This window comes from Physcomitrium patens, chromosome 3, assembly GCF_059467195.1.
Source record: "Physcomitrium patens ecotype Gransden chromosome 3, ASM5946719v1, whole genome shotgun sequence".
Taxonomy (NCBI): domain Eukaryota; kingdom Viridiplantae; phylum Streptophyta; class Bryopsida; order Funariales; family Funariaceae; genus Physcomitrium; species Physcomitrium patens.
This window is the reverse complement of record NC_143412.1, coordinates 13,210,632-13,236,195: the sequence shown is the minus strand read 5'-3', so window position 1 is coordinate 13,236,195 and position 25,564 is coordinate 13,210,632. Positions and strand designations below refer to the sequence as shown.

The 25,564-nt window shown below is 38.3% G+C and overlaps 2 protein-coding genes across 4 annotated transcripts; one reads left to right on the top strand and one right to left on the bottom strand.

Annotated features, from left to right (window-relative positions):
* The first annotated feature begins 2,889 nt into the window (after positions 1-2,889).
* On the top strand, positions 2,890-4,973 carry LOC112279255 (uncharacterized). Of its 2 annotated transcripts, none has more exons than XM_024513502.3 (3): positions 2,890-3,432; positions 3,666-3,965; positions 4,367-4,973. In XM_024513502.3, the coding sequence occupies exons 1-3, from the start codon at positions 3,316-3,318 to the stop codon at positions 4,769-4,771; spliced, it is 822 nt and encodes a 273-aa protein (XP_024369270.1). In that variant the 5' UTR covers positions 2,890-3,315; the 3' UTR covers positions 4,772-4,973. The 2 variants fall into 2 exon arrangements, with proteins under 2 accessions (XP_024369270.1, XP_024369269.1); XM_024513501.3 differs by having other exon boundaries at positions 2,895-3,432; positions 3,660-3,965.
* A 773-nt stretch (positions 4,974-5,746) lies between these two features.
* On the bottom strand, positions 5,747-7,895 carry LOC112279254 (putative indole-3-pyruvate monooxygenase YUCCA4). Of its 2 annotated transcripts, none has more exons than XM_024513500.3 (4): positions 7,006-7,895; positions 6,559-6,813; positions 6,310-6,432; positions 5,747-6,097 (listed from the first exon to the last, which is right to left on the bottom strand). In XM_024513500.3, the coding sequence occupies exons 1-4, from the start codon at positions 7,747-7,749 to the stop codon at positions 5,915-5,917; spliced, it is 1,305 nt and encodes a 434-aa protein (XP_024369268.1). In that variant the 5' UTR covers positions 7,750-7,895; the 3' UTR covers positions 5,747-5,914. The 2 variants fall into 2 exon arrangements, 1 of the variants encoding a protein (XP_024369268.1); XR_012217277.2 differs by having other exon boundaries at positions 5,855-6,097; positions 6,310-6,458.
* Positions 7,896-25,564: the final 17,669 nt, after the last annotated feature.

Genomic DNA, 25,564 nt, shown 5'->3' with positions numbered 1-25,564 from the left:
TATCAAGACCACTTGTCCTTGTGATAAGTTGGATTATCAAAGGCTTGAACCATTTTCTATTTTTGCACAAATCAATCCAATTGCATATCGTTTAAATCTATTGGAGTCAATGAAAATCCATCTAGTATTCCACATGTCTCTTCTTGAACCATACAAGATAGTGGACATACCAAGAAGAAGACAAGTTCCACCTCTTCCTATAGAAGTGGACAATAATAAAGAGTTTGAAGTGGAAGAAGTTTTAGATTCAAGGCGACATTGAAACAAATTGGAATATCTTGTCGATTGGTGCGGATATGATATTAATGAATGCACACGGGAGCTAGTAAAGAATCTTGCAAATGCAGCAAAGGCGGTGGAGGCTTTTCATTGACGACACCTATGAAAATCTAGATGAAAACCTTTTTTGTAAAAAGAACAAGATCTAAAGAAGATAACATTCTACTTTCAATCCTTGTTTATAGCTTCTTTGTAGTTGTGACGTTGAGGAGATGGAGAATCAATAACCAACAAATTCGACTCAAGAGCCTTTATTTGTTGACATGCCGGACAAGACATTACGATTGTCACAACCTTCAAGACAACGCAATTGAGATGAAGATCTTCAAGAATGACATATTCTTCTTCAAATAGATGACAAGATACAACACATTTGGTATCACGACCTTGGAAGGGACTCCCGATGTTTGGTGATTTTACTAGAGGTAGGAACAATTCCTGACGGTGTTCTAAATATTTTATTTAAAGGAAGTTATGAAGGCCTTATCCACGATTAAATAATTGGATGGTCTTCCCACCCTGGTATGGGATACTATCGATGGTTGAGAGGCCCTATCAATCATCTTCAAAGAGAACAAAGAACAAAGTATGTGGCGAATACAATTTGCCACATCATAAATTTCCTCAACATATGATGACTGCTCCTCATAGAACTCGTCCCTAGAAGGGGGGGTAATGTCATGAATATATGCATGTAAGCCAAAAATTACAAGTATAAATAGCTAGAAGTAAGTAAAAGTATGTAAAAGTAAGTTAATTCTATAATATTTATTATGAAAAATTCCTAAAAGCTTCATAGATGCTTCTATGACTTTATAGGTGTCTTTAATTGACTTTTTGGATTAGAAACGTGGTCGAGAAGTTGGCCATGTGCCACACATGTTGTTAGCTTGAAGACTAAGCTAATTATGTGGCCCACACATAGAAAAACTTGCCTTGTAAGTCAAGAAATGTGTCCTACAAAGTCAATTAATATTGGAGGTCCTGTAGAACATTGCCACATAGTCCCTAGTTAGATAGTATATATAGAGACAAGAAAGAAACTTTCTTCACTCTTGTCAATTCTTTTCTTGCTTCCAATCTAGTTTCAAGAGTCTCTAGTTTTCTTGGCTTTTGGCAATAGCCATTCCAGTTTCTTTCTTAATATACATATTAAATTATTTCTATTTTGTCATCTTTCTTTGAGAGAAGTTTCACTTGTTTATTTGTTTTTATCATGTTCTTGTCCTTGACACTTACTTACCTCTTAAGTAATGATCTTCATTGTGATTGATTAGATAGAGATTTTTTGCCTTAGCATAGGAAGAGAGGGAGGAGCAAATTGGGACTTGCACTGGAGCAAGGAAGAAGAAGAGGAAGATTGGGACATGCACCAACGCAAAGGAAAAGGCATCTAGATGAGCCAATCAAAAGTCTTGGATGTATATAAACATAATGAATGTGCATATAACAACTTGAGGTGTGCTTGCAGCCTGAGCCTTCTATGATCTTCCACTAAGCAATACCAAAAGACATTAATTTTTATCTTCTTTTTTTGTACATAGTATTATTTATGGAAGAATTTTATAACTTATTTTTTACTTGTTGGTATATGATTACTCAATCAGATTAGTTCAATCAATTTACATTACTTTATTTATTTTTCTCTTCTAATAAATGGATATCATAATACTTACAAGTAAAATCTCACATCATGAATATGTGACATGGATAAGAAAGTGGACAAGATAGTCAATGATGTGGATAGGACATGGTATTTAAAAGCATTTCAAAATATTTTAACATATTACATACTATAGATATTTTAATATATTTTGTGGAGATAATTTTTGAAATAAAAGGAAAATATATTCATATAGATTTGAATGTAAAACATTTGATTTTTTTATGTTGAATTCTAATGTGGCAATTGAGTTGTTTGAGTAATTTTTTCATTCAAATTTTGTAAAAATAGACATCTATTTTAATTCTTATATTTCATTAATAAAATTACTTGATATATTCTCATTAGTACCATGACAAATGTACAAATATTTAATACCTTAAATTTAAATTAATCTCAAATCAATAAAATGCAATAACATGAATTATTTTACCATAATTGAAATTATTTTATTTAAAAACGTTTCTACCAAACTACATCAATAAATAATATAATTTGAATATGATACACTACATTAGCCACATGTAATTACAAAGTAACTAACAAGGCCACCCAATTTTATTTTATTTTAAAATTTGCTTTAATTTTGGCTTACAAGTTCAAAATGGATTTTTTTTCCAATCTCTTATATAAAACAACTTGGGATAAACCAACAAAAGATAAAAACTATCTTTGATTTGCTGCATATCTCATTTTTTTCATCAAAAGTGAAGCAATAATTCAACTCTTAATTGCCAAGGGTAGCATTGAAAGGTCACTAAGCATGGAGCTTGGAAGTACCACAACGCTGGACGACATGGAACGTAACAGAAACTCCATATTAAACTTCAAACAAAAGATTAATTTACAACAAGTAGTTTACAATGTTTTTTTTATTGGCAAACGGCACACGTTTCCACTAGTAATAAATAGGGTTCATCAAATCAAAGTTGGAATTGGATAAAGGTTATATTTTTGGTGGTGATTGTTTGCACGGTTGTTGTTGTCGTAGCAGTGGTGGTGTTTTGCGGTGAGTCTGTCTGTGTTGTGAGACCTTTGGAACCAAGGTTTTACCTCTCTCGGCAAGTCCGCCGGTGGGTCATCGAGGGGCTGCGCACAGCTTACCCTTGCAAAGCAAAGCTTTGTCAAGCATATCACAGACTTGTGTCGGAGTGGCAAGAGTATCGCAGGAATTTTCTCTAGGAGTGCGAGCTACATCGTGTTGAAAGACGCGCCATATCCAAATTCGCCTTGGGGGCTGTGTCTCAGCGGAGACCGTGCAGGGCCTCTGGCTTGCTTCTTCCTGTTTCCACATTCTTATTTCCACTTTGCTTCGATTCGCACGCGTCTGCTCTCGTTGTTCTACTCACTCTTGTTTCTCGGGTAATTCGAAGATGTGTATAGCGTTCTGGCTGCTGGAAGCTCATGCAGAGTACAGGCTCCTGTTGGCGCTCAACCGGGACGAGTATCACTCCCGCCCCACGCTCCCTGCCCATCGTTGGAGTGATCACGTATGTCGATTTCGTGTAAAAATAAGTCGCAATTCATTCGTTTATTTGTTACTTACTCCACCTTGTACTGCGTAGTCAATGTAACAAGCGAGGAAACCATCTTGGTTGTATTTTGACTTTTCTTTTCATTTCTTTCCTTCGTACTTGGTGCGATTCGCTTAGCCTTGCTCTGCCTTGGGAAGATGTCCGTGGAGAGACGACAATTTTTGTTTTGAATTCGATTGCAGCCGCAGATTATTGGTGGTCGGGATGGAGAGGCAGGTGGCACATGGTTGGCGATCTCTGAGTCTGGGCGTCTCGCGTTTGTGACCAATTTTCGTGAGCCTGGTAAGGACACACCGGGGGCAGTGAGCAGAGGAGAGCTTCCAACCCTGTTTTTGAAAAGCTCAAAATCTCCCACTGCGTACCTGGAGGAGGTCGCTGCTCGAGCCGATAAGTACAATGGATTCAACCTAATCGTTGCAGATATGAACACCAAAGAGATGGCGTATCTGTCCAATCGGCCCCGCGGGGAGCCCGTTGAAGTAAAGCAGGTCTGAATCTTGAAATGATCATACCTTGTCATACATGCAGTATAACATTTTCCAGTTATGTTTTTTTGTTCTATGGAATTGAAATTTCTCTCGCCGAATTATGCATAATCTTGCCTCCCACATAATGACAGTGACGCATTTGTTTGGGGTTTAGGAGTCCAAAGCTTAGCATGCGGGACTCGGAAATTTGACCACATACAAGTAGTTGTTATCCTTTTGAGTGCTGCCAGGATACAATTTTTGTTTCCGAACCTGAATGTTATAAGTCGGCATAGTAACAAGGTTGAAAAATTAGTGTAAATGCTGATTTAATGAATCGAGATGGTATTTCTATGAATAGTCCTCTGAACCTGTACATATTATAAGACTAGCCTTGCTGATGGATTTTAATGTGTGATCAGGTTTCCCCGGGTCTGCATAGCCTGTCGAATGCTAACCTGGACACTCCGTGGCCAAAAGTTCTTCGTGGAAAGGAAAAGATTGAGGTTCTGTTATCTCAATATCCTGACCAAGTGATTCCAGAAAATTGTTTAATAGATGAATTACTTACGGACAGTACACGAGCTGAGATTTCACGTCTACCAAAGACAGGCTTGTCAGAAGCGCATGAGCATGCATTTAGCCCGATTTTTGTATACTGGGATAATCCACCTTACGGAACCCGAAGCATGACAGTCATAGCAGTCCACAAAACTGGCCAGACAACTTTTTATGAGAAATATCTAGAGGATGGTATCTGGAAGGACCATAAGCTCTCTTTCTCCCTATCGTCTGTCGTCGAGGGTGACGATTTGAAGTCAAGCTAACGATTAACGAAATGCTTGAGGTGGAACTTGAGAAGCGTTGGCTGTGGAGTAAACCTTGTGCCAAGCATTCAATTATTGATCGTTGCAAAATTGTAGTTTCCAGGACTTGTTGGTCACCAAAACTGTACATGGAACTGATTAAACTCAGTTTGGTATGCGGTAATTTCAATTTTTGATGGTGAGATCACCAGTATCGTCAAAAGAGATGTCTTAACTTCGACGAGGGCAGTTGCGGAAGTGCATATCGTTGCTCGAGATTAACTATGCTTGGGGATCTTGAAATGGATTCAAATAATGTAATAGCTTGTGTCAAACATTCACTGCAGTGCTGAAGCTATTTAAACCTCGTTTAAGCAATGCTTTGTTTTGTGACAATTACATGAGTTGGCGTTTTTGGATAGAGCAGTGATTAAATTAAGAGTCTATTTCAACACCTTCAATGGCTGTACAGTTTGTCTCATCAAGTAACAATCGTTGAACAGAAGGCGCTGTTGAAACATTTGAGAAATCATTGCACTGTACTAGTAAACAATCATTTCTATGCTTCGAAAAATTCGGCCCTGATCAAACACCATGGTCAGAATGTCCAGGAAAACGCATGATTATAAACTTTTGCCAAGTCCACTTCATTAAATTAGGTAATAGAAGAGAATACATCCATTCGGTAGCTGATCATGGCCGAATTTGGTAAATCAAATATTGCTTCCACTAGTCTAGTGGCAAAGTGAGGTGTACAGACAAGAATAAGTCTCAACATGTCTCACTATACCAGTGGTACCTTGAAACACATGGTATGAGAGATTATCCTTAACTAGCATATACACTTCGTTGCTTGTAATGACAAATTTCCAAATTTTGTAAACTGCTTTGGAAGAGTACATTTCCACTTACTTCATTCAGTTTTCATTAGTTCGTGTTATTGCTGTCAAGGGCGAGAAATGCAATGTGGTTACTGATTGGTCGTCTTCGCCCCAATAAGCAAACATACACAAACTTTATTAAACTTTGCAAGCGGAAACAGTCAATTTTCTTATATCTTTGCTAACACTCATTTGCTTTCTACGAGTCACTCCTTTTTCACAGTTTTTCTTTTTTTCTTTTTTTTCTTTTTTTTTTCCAACAAAAAAGACTCGTAAAAATCTTTCAATAGGTCTTTTCATTATCTCTGTGGTGAGCCCCAATGTCGTCCGCTACGAGTTCTGCGTCATGAGCGCATCCCATCAGACCTTTCCTACCGAAACCGACCGCATACAAGCCTCGCCCGCCCTTCCATCCGTTGCGAAATGGTCTCTTTGGAAACCCGTTTATTCCAGACATGCCGTCAATCTGACAATAAAAAATAGTTCTCATTAGTTCCACATCCTGAAATCCATCAAATACTAGCAATATCGTCTACAACACTCAGAATCGGTCTGTGGGTGCCGATTACCACTGTGACTTGTAACTGCATACATTTTGTCCTACAGTTGATCCAAACGACGCGAAATGAATCGAAATAGGTTGGCACAGGATAGAAGAAGATCTCCGTTGGTTCGCACCTTGAGCCACTCGTAGACGTTACTTGTGTAGCCCGTAGCCATGATCACGGCGTCGAACTCCTCTTCGACGCCATTGACGAACCTAGCTCCACTTTTCGTCAGCTGATCAATTGCTGGAGCAACCTGGAGTATTCAACCGAATAAGATGTCTGGTCAAAATGCAACGTCACCGGTCACTACTTCAGGAGGTCATGACTGTAAAGTTTTGTTGAAACCATCAATTAGAACATGACAGGATTCCAACATTACCTTGATGAAGCCGTTCCTTACTTCGGCCACTGTGCCCACGTCCAGGACCGGTGTGTGTCCTGTTCTGGCCTTCATTTTCAGTGGGCCTTCTTTGGGCCTAACAAGGTTCAAATGGTCGGTGTCACCAAGCGTAAGCCTGGAGAAGATGACGAGGAGTTTGTCCACAAACGAGACCGGCAACACTTTCAAAAGCATCAACATTACTTGAAAGGCCGAAATGTTAAGCCCAAACAGGTCTCGAGGCATCACATGAAACTGCAATACAGGTTTTCCTTAAATTATCATTTGGAATTGTTGCTACTAAATCTGCTCAATTAAACTAACTCAACCACTCGCCAAGACTATGGAACGCAAATCATGAAGTACTAGGACAATGAGACAATAAGATACAAAGTCAATGACTAATTTTATGATTAAAAGAAAATTCATTCAAAACTTGTAACATACCTTACTGCGAGCTACGAGAGTCGGCTTGGCTCCGAACTTCGCCAAATCGAGCGAAATCTCCATCCCTGTATTTCCTGCTCCAACTACCAGGACCTTCATGTCTTTGTACTTAACACCATTGCGATAGGTCGATCCATGGCTGATTACGCCATGGAACTTGTGCGATCCGAACAGATCAGGCATGTAAGGTTCCGCGTTTTCGCCAGTCGCCACAACCAGCGATCGAGTCGTATACGTCACAGTTTCGCAGTTGTCTTCCAACTTCTGCTCCGCTATGACCACCCATAATCCCAAAGCTGTAGAGAATTCCGCGGATGTCACCGTTGCATTGTACACTGGACTGATTCCAAAGTGCCGCTGATAGTCCTCGAGATAAGCGATGAACTGGTTCTTCGTCGGGTATTTCGGATATACTGCTGGGAATGGGCGTAGCGGAAGCTGGCAGAACTGTTTCGGAAGATGCATTCTCAGCCTGTCGTATGTCATGTATCTCCAAAGCGGCGCGCTGCAATTCGCCCGCTCCAGAATGATAGAGGGGATCCAGTACTTGGACCGTAAGCAGGCAGCCGTGGCAAGGCCAGCGGGACCAGCGCCGATAATCAACACCGTCTGAGGAGCCTCCTTAGAATTGACTTTGCTAGAAATGCTCCTGTTCCGAAGGCTCTCTCCAGCGATGCTTCCCAGCTGCACAGAAGGACAAACTGGCAGATCCCCAGACTTCCAAGAATCCTTTCTGGGGTACATGGTCAATTGTGCACCTACAAGCCTGGAAGTACAATGAGAGAACTCAGGACGTGACGAGAATTTGATGACTTCCAGCTGTAGAGCAAATATGTGACACGAAAAACAATCGGCTTTTGCTTGTTCTTCCAATCGTCGTCTCTTGTTTCTTTATAGTGAGAAACAGCACATGTGGAAGTTCATCACGCTCCCCCTGCTTCCGAGGCAGTTCTACTCCAAACTTCATGATGGTATCGGGGGCTGGACCGATTTGCTAGCAAACCGTCGCCGATGCATGAGGATGTTGACATCGTATATAACATGCGCCAGCGGCTACGTCATACCATCACAAGAAATCGGAGCCGCTGCCATTGCAACTACTGCAGTGTCAACACATTTCTCCACTGCAAGGCCAACTACTGCAGTGTCAACACATTCTCTCCCTGAACATTTACAACACATAGCTAGGTTCTGGTATCTTCGCATGCCGCAAACGCGTCGCATGCCTCATTGGGCATCCTGAAAGCCATGGCAAGCGCAAGCCTCGATATAGCTGCTGCTCCATTACGCAATCTGAGGCATGTCGTGAATCGCAATAATTTGCGTCGATCGCCTAGTACGTGATCATTTTCTGGCTCACCACCCTGACGATATATCAGTGCCAAGCAATTCCGTCGATAGTGGGGAGGGGGGGTATTCCAGGATCGACGATTCGATTCTATTATCCCTTGTACGTGGATCTCCCTGCGACGAGGGAGATCCGCCCCTATCTCGAGGAACCCAACGCTGGCCATGTCGCCGTCACTGCGATGACGCTAGTGGCATCTTTAGATTGAAGCTGACAAGCTCTGGGCCCTCCCATAACTTGAGATCCATGCAACAAACGCACCGCTTTCAGCGACTCATTGAGTTGAGGACGACGAAGACGTCTCACCAGGATGGCGCTCGACCGATTGTTGGGTGGTCTTGCATTCTCCTCCGGCACCAGAATTTTACAGACAAGTTTGCCCTCCCCCCCTGCGCCCCTGCTCTGAGATAATTGTGTCCTTTTCAGTCCATTCCAAGCCCCGTCTTTCTCATCCGCGGCCAAATCCCCGCGATGCTTGGCTTGTGGCTGGTTCGGCATCCACCAACAGATATCCATGCAATCGAAATCCTGACCTCGTGTCGAGATCCACCATGACAAACCAACACCGCAACGAAAGCTCCGCCCCTGCAAGGACACTTATCAGAATAACAATAATAATATGAAGAAAAAGTAGAAGAAGAGGAAGATTGCCCGGCGAATCTTTTCTGATAATGAAACCCACCTTCGGCGTTGTGTGTACAAGGGAACATGCTGTTGGATTGTTGTTGCATGTCCCAAATAGTATCCCACCGTCTCAAGCAATAATAATCTAGTAAGAAAACGAAAAAAAAGAGTATTGTGGTCCATGAGTATCCCAGCTAAGATTGAGTAAACAATAATTGTGGATTTCGGTGTGATTTGTCTTTGGAAATTGTGAGAAGAATGTTTTTGGTTGCGCCACTGTGAATTCGAGTATTGAATTGTGGGGTTGATGTTAAACTAAGAGAAATTAGTCAATGACAAGTGCTGTTAAGTATGTAGATAGACTGCAACATGTGCACATGTAAATGAGTTTAATACATTGATAACACATTTCTTCGTTTCAAATGTGTTTGTGCATGTTGTGAATGTAGTGTTAAATACTGATTTACAATTAAAATTTGTAACTTGTGTTGAAACGAATAAAGTTATAGTGTTTCCGAATTAAAGTCAAATATTAAAAAAAACAAAATCTGGACATTTGATGGATAAGTCAAATTTTGACTTTGTGAGAGATTTTTTGTAAATTACATAAATTATGTAAATTAATTTTTTTAAATGACATCTTTTGGGAATAAATATTTCTTAACAATTTTTTTTGATATGCTCACTCATTTTTTAAAATTGAATAATACTAGCAAATTTTTACCAAGGTGTGTTAAACATATTATTTTATACTTCAAAATAATAACTCTTCAAATACGTGTATCATATTAGTGTACTGATTTATTTCTATGTCTAAAAGTAAGGCCATTCAAAATTGACAATAAGATGTTCATGTTGAAAATACGATACATGTACATTTATCAAGAGACTGATCATGAAATGCAGACACAAATTTCAAAATATTCTGTAGAGCTTTCAATTGATTCAAGTAACAACTAACCATTTTTCATGTTATTCCGAAATAAGAATGACAAGGCCACCATACTGGTTTGCTGCAAAAGTGATTTCATTTCTAAAATCAAAAGAAACTACTTGAACACTAGAAACGATTGCAGAGAAATTAAACATTAACATAATTTTCCAAAACAGATTGATTATTACACCAAGTCTGTTTGAAATCTACTCACTTCTTTTTGAACTTATTATTTTCCTGAAATTCCAAATGTCATAGCAAAAACGTGAAAGTGTTTTGAAAATTTGAAACTGCATACGAATTCCAATTCATAATTTTCTTGAATTCATTTAAGCCAAAGTCATGAGCTGAACCAATTGGGTTGAGAGTTTGTCATTTCTCAGCCATAAGTGTGCATGTTTTTACCAATTTTTATTCCCTCAAATAAGTTTCTGTTTTCCGTTGTGGATGTCCACAACTGCTTACTTCGCGTTTTGTTGAATCTGCACCTCACCAACAAAGCTAATGAGAACAACACTAGAGGTGCTCGCTTCTGAAGAATGACCGGCTTTGCATTTTGGGCCCTCTTTCTCTCTCAGAGAATCATACAGTTCAATTCCTTAGCTTTGTGGCGTGAAGCCATGTTCATACATTGATCATACATTGATGTTTCTTCTTTATGACCAAATTCAGAGGCAAATGCTTTTGTGTCGCCATCTGAGTTGGTGACCCTCTCAGTGAGCCATGCACGTCCAATCTTGAGGAATATTCTTGCAGCTTATCAAGGATTTTGTTCAACTGAATCCGGCTCTTTCCTTGGGTATGTATTTGTAGTTGTGGAACGATGGACTCCACAGAAACTCAAAGCAAGGATTGGTTTCGCACACGTTGATTCACCTTCCTGCTCAGCGTCTGTCCTCTTCATCGCACCGAACAGTCGGAGGTTTTTTTAGGTCCTGGCTGAGGAAATTTACCTCGTTCATGGTCTTGCGAATGATTCATTCAGCTAGCATCTGGAGTAAATCTCCATAACAAATGTTCTTTGATGGCACACAATGTTGGTCTCTGTGTGCGACGGTACTCAGTTACGTGGAGGGAAGGTTCTCACTCAAGCAGCAGTTTCCGTGAGAACAGAAAGTTTTCTGTTTGTATTGGATGCAGTCAGGGACAAATCCCAACCTTGGGTACGGGATTGCACACACGCATGCAGCTTGGGCTTGGAAGACTGTTCCGAGACTGAGAAGTGAGTGTGGGTAATCTCTGTCCTCGATTGGAGTGTGGATTCCATGCAGAAGTGACAAAATTTCTCCCAGCGTATATCGAACCTCGTCATGTTATTGGTGATTCAGACCTGATTACATGCTGTTTTACCGAAATGTGAAGATTACATAACTTCATTATTGTTTCCAATTTCAATAGTCTCCTGTTCTACATACGTACCGATGTATGCTACAAAGAATTGCTGTTCATTATTGGGTGTAGGGATAGCTAGGGACAGGACAGGCGAAGGCAGGATGTATTGCACGGAGATTCAAACAAGTCCAACGAAGATTATCACACAAATGCATAAATCACCACTATTTAAAATATTAGATTTGTACAAATGTCTGAAGAGTTCTTGCCTCTGTCAAACAAAGTAAGTTCATAGAGTCGGACTCCTACTGAGCCAGCCTGAAGCCGATAAACGTTGATCTTGTACTTGATCTACGTCGGTGCAGCCTAACCGCACTGTATCCTTCGAAGAGCTACATTTCTGTGACGGCGCTCAAAACTTAACGAAAAACAGGCATCTGCAAACTGTGTATAGTACGACTGTACATGCTTCATGGCGCGTGAAGACTAAATGCTTCCAGATATTGCTGAAATGTCTGAACAGACAAAATTTCTGGGCATGGCTACCCCGGGCTCTTCCAAACTCTTCAGGTGTGCTGCTAGGATATGGTCCATCCGCATTCTGCTCTCAGAATGAAGGGAGCTAACCCGCGGCTTCTTGCTACCAAGTTCTACCCAAAGCCAAGGTCAGTCACGATCCGTAGAAATTACAACGGTAAATTCCAATTGAGTTTGATTCAACTTAGTAGACTGGTAGTTGTAAATACTTGTTACCACTGGAGCTCATATTGCATAATCTAAGAAGCTTCTTCGTGACACCACGGCTCTTCTTCCGTGGAGTACTGCAAGGGGAATGTAAGGCCGGAGATGGACTCCCCATCCTGAAGATACTGAGACTATGGCGGCCATTGGACAGATCAGGCGTTTTCGAGAGCGGCACAAACTCCATCAGCAAAGCGTCACCATCAGCAGAGGAGGACGCAGACAACCTTCTCTCTTGTTTGCGCAGATGTCGCATTGCCGTACTTGAACCTCTGGACTTGGCTGAGAGTTTCAAGATACCTCTCTTCGAAGTGCGGACATTAAAGAGATCGTGAGGATCGCACAGATCGGAGAACTTGGCATTCAATCCTTCGGAAGCCGCCTGAGTCACGTGCTGGACTATGACTATCGTCATCACCGCAGATTTCAAAAGAAACCAAGACAGCCCTCTCAAAGGTAAGCTAACTGGCAGCACTCTATCAACAAGAATCGACCGTATCCAAAGAAACGCAGATGGGGACCAACCCAAATTACAGAAGACAACCACCTGAGCAAGGAAAACGTCAGGACTTACCTATCCTTGGCTAAACTCATGCATCTCAAACTCGGGCACCTGTCCGCACTCTCTTTCGACCCCGAACGCAGGAACCCACGTATAGTAAAGCCACGGCAACATCACCGACAGGACCCCAAAAGCACAAACGAGAACATCCTTCCCAGAAACGAAACTGGAAGCAGAACTCCCGGACCACAAACACGCAGAGCAGGCGCGATCTAGGAGGACTCAAATACAACCCAGTCTGGACAAGCAGTAGGGCGAGGGGAGGATTAGAATAAAAACCAAAACTGAGACAACTAGAAGCCTAAAGCAGCTTGGAAGTAAGTAAGCAATGGAGCTTCACTGCAAAGGGGTAACGGTAGATTAAGGGAGGGACTGGGGAATTTGTTGAAGGGCAACGGTCGTGTGGAGAGGACGGGGCCTGGATTAGCAAATGGATCCATGAACCCCATTGTTTACGATTTACTGAAACGAGATTTCGGTGACAACTAGTTAACTAACTGCGATGGATGGCTCGGTGGGGGTGGGGGGCCAGTTTATTCCTGTGACTATTGTTTAATCCGTTGATGTGAGACTAATTAAAGGCCCATTTCACGCATTTTATACACGTGGTTCAAGATTAGTTTATTTTCTTTCTAGTTCGATTTAGTCCAGTAACTCAATTTAGTGCACAATAATTCACAATTTTTTTTCTTCAAATAAATTTAAGCTGTGACATTATAAAAGAAATATTTTATTTTAAATAAAGAATGACCATAAATTCATTCTAAATTTATAAAATACATTATTTATTTTAATATATCTGAACAACAATACAATTTATATTATTGAGTATAAATATGTTGTTGCTATATCACTATTTATAGTACCTATATCCAATATTAAAAAAGTTGCACTGTTTGTTTGTTTGTTTGTTTGTTTTATTTTATTTTATTTTTTGTCAAACTCTCAATAAAATAAAATATTTTTCCAAGAAACCTTCCACAAAATTATATCTTTAAAGCGTTTTTATAATTAAATCTTCTATGTATAAAGCAATATGTAAGAAATTTCCTTGGTTTTTATAGTTAAAAAATCAGTCTTAATAGTACAAAGTAAAAACAATAAGTTTAATAGAATAAACCCTCGTCCCCCAGCTCCTATCCCCCCATCCCCGTTCCCCTAGTACCCGTCCCGACCCCCGTCTTTTTATTTAATACAACTTCTGTGTATATTGTGTATGGATTTGGATATTTCAAACAACATTCTCTGAAAAATAAATTCATGTGAAAATAACAGTAAATTATGTGATTTTATTCATCAATTTAAATTGTTGAGAATGTTTAAATTATTACAAAAACTTCATTCTCAACCAAAAAAAGATTTCATAGCTTTCAAAGATTATAATACTTTTTGGTAAGTTTTTCATGATACATTTTCATCACAAAAACATCTCTATTATATACAAATATCAGTGTTTTAAGTTTACTGTAACAATTATACAAACATTTAGCTTGCTAAATTGGTTTTTTCTAGTTTTTGGATACAATTATTATATTGATTTCAAACTAAAGGTATTAGAAATTAATATTCTATACATCAATATGTGTGCATAGATTCATTAACCAAATTATTTTTGTCAAATTTGGAAGATGTGCCCAAAATAAAAACTTTCTATTTTAAGATACAAATCAATAATTTAATGCAAACAAAGTTAAGAAGATGTGAAAATTAATTGCATTTACATAAAATATTTTATTATTACAATTACAACAATAAGATGTAACAAAGGTCACAACAATGTGGTTCTGTGCAAACTTTTAAAGCAAATTCTACGTACAAGTCTCTTTTATGCACTTGATGAATTTTTTTGAAGAAGTTTTGAACAAAATCTTTGTAGTATTTTGTAAGGCAATAAAGAAGCAAAGAAAGTTTTGTTAACATTTAGAAGCAATATTCTTAATAACATAAGGTTTGAAAAGAAACAAAAGAAATAAATTGTATATCTACATTATAAAAAGGTATCAAGGATTTTAAATTTTGAGATATTGAATCAAAGTTAATGGCTTGTAATAAATTATATGTACTGTGGTACAATTTTTCTTTTCTTGATTCCTATTCTCAAATTCGTTGGACATATAATAAAGTGTTATGAAGGAGATTCACCTAATTATACTAGAGAATAGTGAGTTACAAGAAATATAATTTAATAAATGAAAATACAAGCAATATCTATGATTTAAAAGCAGAAAAAAAAAAAAAAAAAAAAAAAAATCTATATTACCAAAAATAAAGGATATTAAAAAAAATTCCAACATATAAGACCAATAGTGACTCATTGAAGTTTGCAAATTCCAGTATAGTGACATTCCAAACAAAATAGATGCATGTGTAGTTTAGCTCCCTTCTTTCAAAGAGGAGGTTGGAGAGGCTCCATCAACACAATAATGATGCTGAGGACATGATAAAAATAGGACCAATAGTGAATGATGTAACTAATCCAAGGCTAACTGTTCCAACTACATTACTACTATGTAAAAAATGAAGTCACACAATCTATGAAGGAAATGTGAGGGAGCAAAGTATGCATCTTGTTGAGAATGTTTAGAAAGACACAAGAGTAATAATAAGTCATACACACAAGAGGGTTTGTAAGGAGAGAGAGCTTCACACACAAAAATCTATTGATCTAGTTGTGTCTTGTATACAAGAAGAGAAAAAGGAGAGAGGATAAACAATACTTCTCAACTAGACTCTAAATACTGTAGCTATAGTATTTACTGTATTCTATAGTAAATATTGTCGAAAGCACTAGCTATATTTAATGATCTCAACACTCCTTTTCGTTCATCATAATATTTACATAATATAAAATTTGTATAGAATTATGATCTATACTTTTCTGTGATCTTGCAAGATCAATAATTATTGCCTCATTAAAACCTTATCTAGGAAAACCTTATTTTATTTAAGAACAAAACCATAGATGAAAGAAAAAGAGTATAAAATCATTTTTTTAATTATATAAAAAGAGCTCATTAATTTTTTTATTCAAGAAGAGCAAGTCACTGCATACCAATGCCATAAGTAAGTCAACGATGGTTGCTTAATGGGAGAGCTTTGGTGAAGAGATCAGCAAGGTTATTTGTATATCCAAATTTCTTAATTATAAGTGCTTGATAAGTAATCAAGTCATGGGTATAACTAAAATATTTTGGATCAATATGCTTTGTCTTGTCACCTTTAATGAAACCAACTTGCATCTGTGCAATACAAGTACTATTATCTTCATGCAAGATAGTTAGAGAATCATCATATGAAAATCCACAGGTTGTTTGAATGAATTTATCAATTGATCACAACCAAATACATTCTCAAGATGCTTCATGTAAGGCAATACTTTCTACATAGTTGGATGAAGTTGAAGTTATTGTTTGTTTTACTAATTTCCATGATATTGCAACTCTATGTCTTAAGAATACATATCCTGTTTGAGATTTAGTTGTTGCAATATCAGATTTATATCCTGCATCACAATATCCAATCAATTTTGGATCTACGGATTGTGTGTAGTATAATCCCAAGTCTTCAGTACCTTTTAAATAAAGTAATAAATATTTGATGCCATTCCAATGTCGTAGTGTTGAACGTGTACTATGTCTTGCAAGAACACTAATTGCAAATGCAATATCTGGTCTTATAGATGTAGCTAAATACAAAAGTACTCCAACCGCTGTGAGGTATGGATATTGGTCTCCCAATATTTCTTCTTCCTTCTAGCATGGATGGTATGGATCATGACCATCACGACCACATCCAACCATTGGTGTGGACAATGGATAAACATCAATCATATTAAATCTTCGCAAGATTCGTCTAATATATGTTAGTTGGTAGAGAAAAATGCTATCATCTGTTAGATGCATAATTTGAAGACCAATGCAGAAAGTTATTTTTCCTAGTATTTTCATCTCAAATTCATGTATAAATAGGTTTGTAGCTGTAACATATGTAGATGTAGTACCCACTAGATTAAGATCATCAACATATACAGTGATGATCACAAAACCAGTTTTATCTCATTTGATAAATAAACAAGGGATTAATAGATCACTTATAAAATTATTTGTAATTAAATAATCTCAAAGATGTTGATACCACATGCGTCCGGATTGTTTTAAACCATACAAGGCCTTACATAATTTAATACCATGATATTTTCCTGGAGTGGGTTGATTTGGAGTTACTATTTCTAAGCCACATGGAACTTTCATATAAATATTTGCATAAAGAGAACCATATAGATATGCAGTTACTACATCCATTAGATTCATATCAAGGGTGGCATGAATTGTCATTCCAATAATATATCGAAATGTAATTGAATCCATGATTGGAGAATATGTGGATTCATAATCAATGCCAAATCGTTGAGTAAATCCTTGAGCAACAAGACATGCTTTATAGCGGGTTATTTGGCCTTGAGCATCTTGCTTGCATATTAATACCATTTTATATCCCATAGGGTGAGATGTAAGAGTGTCTACAATTGGATCAAAGACTTTCCTCTTACGCAAAGAAGCATACTCCTCCTCAATAGCAGTTTTCTATTTTGACCAATCTGACTGATGCATCGCCTCTTCGATGGTTTGAGGTTTAAGATCGTCTTCTTCGCAAGAAAGGGCTTCTATAATCATATATGCAAATGATTCATCTACCATAATAGATGGTCTATCCCAAATATCATCTGTAGTACAATACAGAATAGATAATTCTTTACTCAACTTGTTCTTATTCCTTCCAATTCCAAGATTGTTTTTCATAGGAATTGAAGATACATTATGCATGGATATATCATCATGAATTGGTAGTCCTACAAGATGTGGCAATTTCTTGAGAAATAATACCAAGATTAGTCAATTTTATAGCTTTCTTCTTACATGGTTGCTTATTTGGTCCACGAATTCTTTTAGTTGTTCTTGTTATAACTTGAGGTATTGTAATCAATGGCACTATAATCTGAGCAGGTGCATTTTGAGCCTCATTAATAGGAACTCTTGTAATTCTAGGTAAATCATTGAAGCCATCAGGTGTTTCATCTGCGATCCATTTTAGATGCAAAATCTTAGCAACTTTAGTTTCTGCCAAAGATGTCCTAAGGTCGGGATTCATTATAAACGTTTCTGGTACTTCAAATATGAGTACTTTATTTCTTTATTGATTGGATACTTCTCCTTGAAGAGATGGGAATACAGTTTCTTCAAAATGGTAATTTTGTAAACGTGCACGTAATAATGTGCCAGTTGATGGATCAACAATACAAATAATGCTTGGTGAATCAAAACCAACATATATGTCTTCTTGTCGATGAGCTCCAATGGTACACCATTGAGGTTTTGGTACTGGAATCCAAGCACGGCAACCAAATACTCGTAAGTAAGATACATTTGGAACACGATCCAAAATGAGCTCATGTGGTGAAACAATTTTAAGAGAAGAAGGGCAAAGGCATATTAATGATGCAGCATGTAAAACAGTATGATCCCACATAGATGCAAGTAGATTTGTATGAAAGAGGAGTGGCTAGGTAATGAGTTGTATACGCTTTATAAATGACTCTGCAAGTCCATTTTGAGCATGTTCATATGGAACAAAATATGTCAACTCGATTCCTGTTGCAGTACAATAGTCTTCAAAAGACTTTGATGCGAATTCTTTTGCATTATCCATACGCAATGTTTTTATAGGATAATCAAGAAAATGTGCCCAAAAGCGAATAAGCATAGATATAAGATTGGCAAACACCATGTTTCGAGTTGATAATAATGAAACATGTGATTGTTTACCTGATGCATCAATAAGGACCAAAAAATAATGAAATGGTCCTGATATTGGATTAATAGGACCACAAATATCACCATGCAATCTTTCAAGCATTGGTGGTAATTCTCGTGGAAGTTTCCAAATTGAAGGCCGAGTAATTATTTTACCTTGCACACATGCACGACATAATTCCATAGAGTCTACATCTATAGGCTTTAAATTGTGCCCAGTTATACATGGAATGATCTTTCTAAATAATGTGGATCCTCGATGTCTCAATCGTCCATGCCAGAGAGAAACACAACTCTCTGAGATAGATGATGCAAAATTAAATATAATAGGAGGCCGAATCACAATTTGGTATAAACCATTTTCTATAGCAAAAGCTTTTTCAACAACTTTATGGTTCTTCATAAGAACCAAAACCTCTTTTCTATTTAAAGTGACAGTCGAGAGGTGATAACCATTAATATGCACATTTTGATAGCTGATCAAACTCCGAGGTGCTGAGGGTGCAAACATCGCATGTTTACATTTTATGATGGAACCTGCACGTAATTTTACCATCGACGTGCCCTCTTGGAAACAAAACCCATTTGCTCCAAACATGATCATCATATTTTTAGTTTGCCAAGTTGAAGATTTTTCAATAAAAAATTGTCTATCTCGCAAGATAGTATGTGTTGTTGCAGAATCAATGAGCACATCATTTGATTCATCATTAGAGGTTCTATCATTCATATAAGCCTCTAAGTCATCAACACCAATTGAATCCATGGACGCATCTATGGTATGAACTTCATGAGCCTCAACTCGCAATTTCTTATTTTCTTAGAATATTTTAATAAAATATTCTGAAGTACGGCACGCATGTGCTAAATGTCCAATCATTCCACACTTATGGCAAGAACGCATCTTTGATTTTTGTTTTCTACTATAATTAATAGTAGAACATTTATTCTTTCCATATAGGTAGAAATGGTCTTGACTATGACTACCTTGATACTTATAAGCACGTTTCCCATGTTTATATAATTTCTTCTTAGACTTTGAAATATTAAATGCATGAGATTCTGGAACTATAGTTCCAATAGGACGAGCTTCTGCATTGCGCAAGAGTAGCTCATTTTGCTTCTCCGCAAGAAGTAGATAGGACATGAGATCAGAATGACTCTGAAATTTCATGTTCCTGTATTTTTGTGCAAGCACAATAGATAAAAGAGGAAATATAGAGAGAGTTTTCTCAATCATTTCTTCTTCAGAAATGCTTTGTCCACATAATCGTAATTGTGAGACAATACTATACATTTCACTATTGAAAGTATTTAAATTTGGAAAATCCAAGACACGTAAATGTGTCCAATTATGACGTGCACATGAAAGAAAAATGGTCTTTTGATGATCAAACCTAGATTTAAGATTCTTCCAAAGTTCTGCAGGATCTTCCATTTCTAAATATTGATATTGTAATACAACTACAAGATGACGACGAAAGAGAAGAAGTGCTTTCCAACAAATAGCAGGAGGTATAGAAATACTTATTGTAGGAGATTCTTCAAACATAATAGCATGCAAGAGTTGTTCTGCAAATAAATTTGCTTTTGCCACTTTTGCCCATAATAGATAATTGTTTCAATCTACAATCTATGGAGGAAATAAAAGAGCTTGAAAATGTTGGGATGCACTGGTAATAGTTGGAACCATAGTAGAAGCAATTGAAGATGTTAAAGCACTCATTATAAATAAATCTGTAAAGAAAATACAAGATCAAGTAGAAAAGTTGAGTAAAACGTACATTAAAATATAAAGTCAAATAAAATCATAAACTTGAACTTGAAACAACAAATATATATATATATATATATATATATATAAGAGGTTGTAGATTAAGGTAGTAGAACAGCAATAAGATGGTGGCAGCAAGCAATGGTAGGGCGGTAGTAGTAGGGCGGCAGGGTGGCAGCGGACAATGGCAGCGACGGGTGACAACGGCGTTAAGGCGGCGGCAGCTCAACTGCTGTTCGACGGTGTCGTATTACGTGCTTTCCTGCTCGAGAACGCGCCGGGCGTCTGGCTGTAGAAGGTAGTATGGAGATTCGCCGATAGTCAAGCAGTCTATCAGTTTTTGACTGCTGGAATATAAACGACTACAACAATGTACCGTAAATCTATACGGATGCTCTTCGACTGCTTGTCGAAGTCTTTTTTTTTTTTTTTTTTCCCAACCGATAGGTCTCTAGACGTTACAGAGAACTCCGAACAACCCAAACTGTTAATCTTCAATACCCCTTTGTACTTACGATCTTGTATCCACTGACTGTCCTGTTAGATTAACCCAATAAATTTCATTCACTCCGCATACTCAATCCTATAGACACCCCTTTAATCCTTCAATCACAGACGTAACTCGATTTTACAAAACAGTCAAGAGTATTCAAACCCACTTTATTTAAAAATCCCGATTCACCATTACAACACTGACTTCAGCCGCGATTGTCTCAGTCTTCCCAAAACTCTATGAAGAAGAAAAATCCAAATTCTATGTCTTTCCTTCCCCGACCCGAAGCATGAAGCTCCTCTCTCTAATTCCCTTGATCTTCCCAAAAAAACCCCCAATGAAACCCGAACTGGTAACCTTGCAGAAGCTTGAAAAAAAAAACTCGCTTCCCCCCCCCGATTTCCCCTTGAAAAAAAAAAAAAAACCCCCACCACTCCAAAACTATATCCCCCCTAACCTTATCCTCTGAATTTCTTCAATCTTCCGTCTTAGATCCGGAATTGGCTCCCACCTCAAGCTTGGATCCGAAATTGGCTCTCACCTCAACTTGGATTCGAAATTGGCTCTCGCCGCCAAGCTTTCTCCTCCGTTTTTACCTTTAAGAAATCCATTTACCGAAAACAACGTTCCCTGAGACGGCACAGAGAACAGGACAGCCTGAAACAGAATCGAACCCCGTAATCGGGACCACATTGAGTCGCCCGACCAATTCAGGTCCTATATTGGGAAGGATGCCCGTAGTAACCTGGATGTTCCCGTAATTGGGTCCAATTGGTCCTCGCGTCAGATTGGCTAAGACCCGTAGTAAGACCTGGATTTCCCGTAACTAGACTGCATTGGGTTGCCCCACCAATACAGGTCTCATATTGGGTAAGAGGACCCGGATTGGATTATCGAAATTGGATCCAATTGGCTCCTCGAACCCGTCGTGTGAATTGGTCCTTCTCTTCCTGCTGACTCCCGTTATTGGAATCGAACGGGGCATTCCAGTATGCCCCGGCTGACTGTAACGGAGTCACTGAACCTGACCACTCAGTATTTGTACTGGAGTTGGTCGATGCTCCCAATATTCGAGGTAACTGAATATTAATAAAATTCCCCTTTCTTTTTATTTTCACTGTATACTCGTGTTACAACACGACATCCACCCCCTCTGAACCTGTGCATCCTCCGGTATGCACCAATTTACCCAATTGCTGTTTGATTCAGAATATATCCCCTACGTCTTTGTCCAGTTCGTCTTTGTCACCTTCATTATCCATATCACTTTCATCTTCTTGCTGCAGAATCTCTGTATCTTCATTAAGGTCTTCCATATCCATCTCTGCGTGTCTTCGTTTAAATATTTTTACTCTCTTCCCTGCAATTGGTATTTTCAATTTTGTACCATCTAACTCCCGTAATGAGTAAGTCGCATTATCATGAACAGTTGTTACAACATATGGTCCAAACCAACGTTTTGAAAATTTCCGCAAAGTACTATGTTGATTATCCAGACTATTGTCATAAACAAGTACCCAGTCACCTTCCTCGATTGCTTTTGGTCTCAATCGATGTTGCTTATCGAATCGCGCCTTGTTTTGTAACCTTGCTCTTTTTAACCTTTCCAATGCTATCTGGACATCTTCCGTTCTTTGCTCCAATTGTCGAATCCTAATAGCCAGAAGTTCTTCTCTTGTCAATCCATCTTCCCATGGTAGCATACTCCAAGTAAGTACCTTTTCTTCAATCGGCATAATTGGTTTTTGACCTGTCATAAGTTCTACTGGCATATATCCTGTCACCGAACTATGTGTTGTTCGATCAGCCCATAATGCAAATGACAAAAGCCGTGGCCACTCTTTAACCTTCCCATTACAAGCTTTAACCAATGCTTTCACAATCGGCGGGTGACCGCGTTCGCTTTTCGCATTCCCTTCCGGATTATAAGCAGTAGTAAGTGATAGTTTAACTCCACATTTTTCAAAGAACTTACGAGCTTCTTGTGCATTTAATTCTCCACGATCTGTAGTGATTTTTCCTACGCACCCGTAACGGCAAATGACATCTTCAAGCAAAAACCTACAAATCCCCTCTGTAGATTTTGTCCTCAATGCTCTTCCTTCTACTTGATTTGATAAATCTTCACGAGCTAAAACCAAATATCTCATCTGCCATAACCCAACCGGCATAATAACCAAATCAACAACCCATTTAAAATGAATAGCCAGAGGATACGTAGGATGAAGACCATCTCGATGTCGGATATTAGAATACGATTGACAGATTTCACATGACTCTACAAATGAGAGCACATCTCGATACATATTTTTCCACCAATATCGTTCCTTGAGTTTAGCAAAAGTAGCCCAGATTCCTCTATGGCCTGCCCATAAACTATCATGAAACTCCTTTAATAATTTTAGTTTTTCTTCCCTTTTGCCTATCACTCGTTGTGGCATCCCAATTCCTTTCTTCGGTCTCTTCCATAAGAATCCATCTTGAAGTAAAAATCCATATGCTTTTTTTCTTATTTGTTTGAATTTTTCTGTAGACCAATTCCCCTGCTTAGACAAGGTATTCAAATAATGACCAATATCCAATAATTCTCCTTCATAAGATTCTTCAAGAAATAGCTTGTCTTCTCTATTGAGATTTGATATTGAATAGAATTTCAATCCGACATCATCAATGTCTTCAACCATTTCGTCCTCCCTCTCGTATCTTGCTCGAGATAGCATGTCTGCTACTAAATTGTCTTTTCCAGTGATATACTTAAATTCTGGATTTAGTGACTTAATATAAGCAATCCATCTCAACATTGCAATATCTGGCGTTGAACAGTTAATAATCATTCCAAGCAATGGCAAGCAATTTGTTTCAATTACTACTACTGCCCCAATCAAATAGTCCTTTTCAGCTTTCATAGCCGAAACGACTCCCCAAAGTTCTCTTTTGACTTGCGAATATGCACGCTGACGAATACTTAAAACTTTAGCCTCAAATCGAACTGCAAATCTACTCCCATTCGAATCATCTTAACCCACAGCCCATCCAACGGCAATTGGACTAGCGTCTACAGTAAGAATCACTGGTCTATTGCACTTATAATCAACCTTCCTCAATATTGGAGGTGACATCAATAATTTCTTCAATCTTTGCATTGCCTGAATATGCCTTTCTTCCCATTCAAATCGGTAACCCTTGCGTAACAGTTCATATAATGGATCCGCTATGTGAGCAAAATGAGGGATCCAGATTCGATAAAATACACATGCACCCAAAAACCTGCGAACCTCTGTTAAAGAACCACAATCCTCTTTCATCCTTCCAATTGCATCAACTTTAGTCGGATCTGGTTTTCTTCCGTAAGATCCGCATAAATGTCCAATAATTACAACCTCTCGCACTCCAAATACGCACTTCATATCCGATAATGTAAGATGAACTTCTCCAAGCCGAGTTAAAATCTTTTCACAATCTTGTATATGATCAACAACATATCTGCGACACCCCCTCGTATCTAAAGTTTCATCCTTGTCTCCTTCTTTGCACCCTTTTATAGGAACATCATCCAGAAAAGGCATAGTCTTTTCCGGGATAAAATCTCTCAATACCTTATTCATCCCATTCATCATATGCGCAACTGAGTTGGTCGTGCCATGAGGAAGAGTGCACATTCTAACCAATCCAAGCGGTGTCCTCATCGTTGTCATATCTCTACTTCCTTCGGCAAGTTGAAATTAATCATAACCTGAATACAAATCACCCATTGAATAGATCGCGCTTCCAGCAAACGCCTCAGCAAATTCATCCACAATAGGTCCAATTCCTGCATTCCTGACAGTTACAGCATTCACCGGCTGCATATCTTGAATAAACCGCAGTGACCCATTCTTCTTAGGTACCGTAAACCATCGACTAGAATACGGCGCAAATGAAGGTTCTAATATTTTCATCTTTATCTTTTCTTTCAATAGTTCGACCAATTTAGGTAAATGTGCCCTCGGTACTGGAATCGACCTTAGATTCCAAGGTACATGCGGTACAGTGAAGATAACCATAGGTGTTATAATATTTGGATCCACACACCCAATTTCATGAGATTCGAAGGCAAACGATCTACCTTGTTTAGCCAACATCTTTTTGAAGCAAGTAATTTCCTCCGGCAATAAAGAACCATCAGAACCAATCTTCAATTCTTCAAAAGTCTCTTCAGTAAACTAATGTCCAATACTCATTGGATCTCTTAAACTTGCTTCTTTTGATGCTTCTCCCATTTGTTCTTTAGAATCCTCTGGTAATGGTCCGGCAACAGGCTTTACCTTCTTATCTGCCGTTTTATATCTCGTCTCTATTGTGACTTCTGGTGCTTGAAAAGATTCAAGCATGGTATAAACCTCTCTCGAATGAATCTCAACAATCTTATCATTATTCCCTAACCCAATAGATGTAATCAATTCCAATGAATCTTCCAACCCATTTTCTTCATAAACACCCAAAATCCTCTCATCATCTTGCTATGTACCTATCTTGCGTAACTGTCCTTCAATATCATATAATCTTTTTCTTTCTTTTCTTTTAAAATCTTCAACTTTCTTATACATAATATTTCCATTCTCCAATATACCAATAAAACTCGCATCAAAGGCACCTTCATCTCGCGAGAGTACCTCCTCTTTTGTACCTCCATAATCTCGCTTTACAGTGGTACCTCCCCAAAATCCTTAAATCCTTCAACAATCTTTGGCAATGGTTTTTCCCTCAACCTATCTCGATTCCGTTCATGGTTAGGAGGTACTGTTAGAAATTGTACAGCTTTCCTCCCATCTTCGCTCCGTACCCTTGCATAAGCAGAACCATCGTCAAGTACCTTTGTTTCCATCCGTGTTGCCGTGATATAAGGTTGTCCTAAAATCAACGGATAAGACGTTGTATCTTAAACGAAGAAATGTTGCTCCG

What these genes read in the sequence shown, in the direction of transcription:
- LOC112279255 (XM_024513501.3), top strand. Translation starts at nt 3,316, where the DNA reads ATGTGTATAGCGTTCTGGCTGCTGGAAGCTCATGCAGAGTACAGGCTC. An exon ending in CCCATCGTTGGAGTGATCAC is followed by an intron (nt 3,433 to 3,659) that starts GTATGTCGATTT and finishes ATTCGATTGCAG; the next exon opens with CCGCAGATTATTGGTGGTCG. An exon ending in AGCCCGTTGAAGTAAAGCAG is followed by an intron (nt 3,966 to 4,366) that starts GTCTGAATCTTG and finishes ATGTGTGATCAG; the next exon opens with GTTTCCCCGGGTCTGCATAG.
- LOC112279254 (XM_024513500.3), bottom strand. Translation starts at nt 7,749, where the DNA reads ATGTACCCCAGAAAGGATTCTTGGAAGTCTGGGGATCTGCCAGTTTGT. An exon ending in TAAGGAACGGCTTCATCAAG is followed by an intron (nt 6,433 to 6,558) that starts GTAATGTTGGAA and finishes TGAATACTCCAG; the next exon opens with GTTGCTCCAGCAATTGATCA. An exon ending in ACGTCTACGAGTGGCTCAAG is followed by an intron (nt 6,098 to 6,309) that starts GTGCGAACCAAC and finishes TTTTATTGTCAG; the next exon opens with ATTGACGGCATGTCTGGAAT.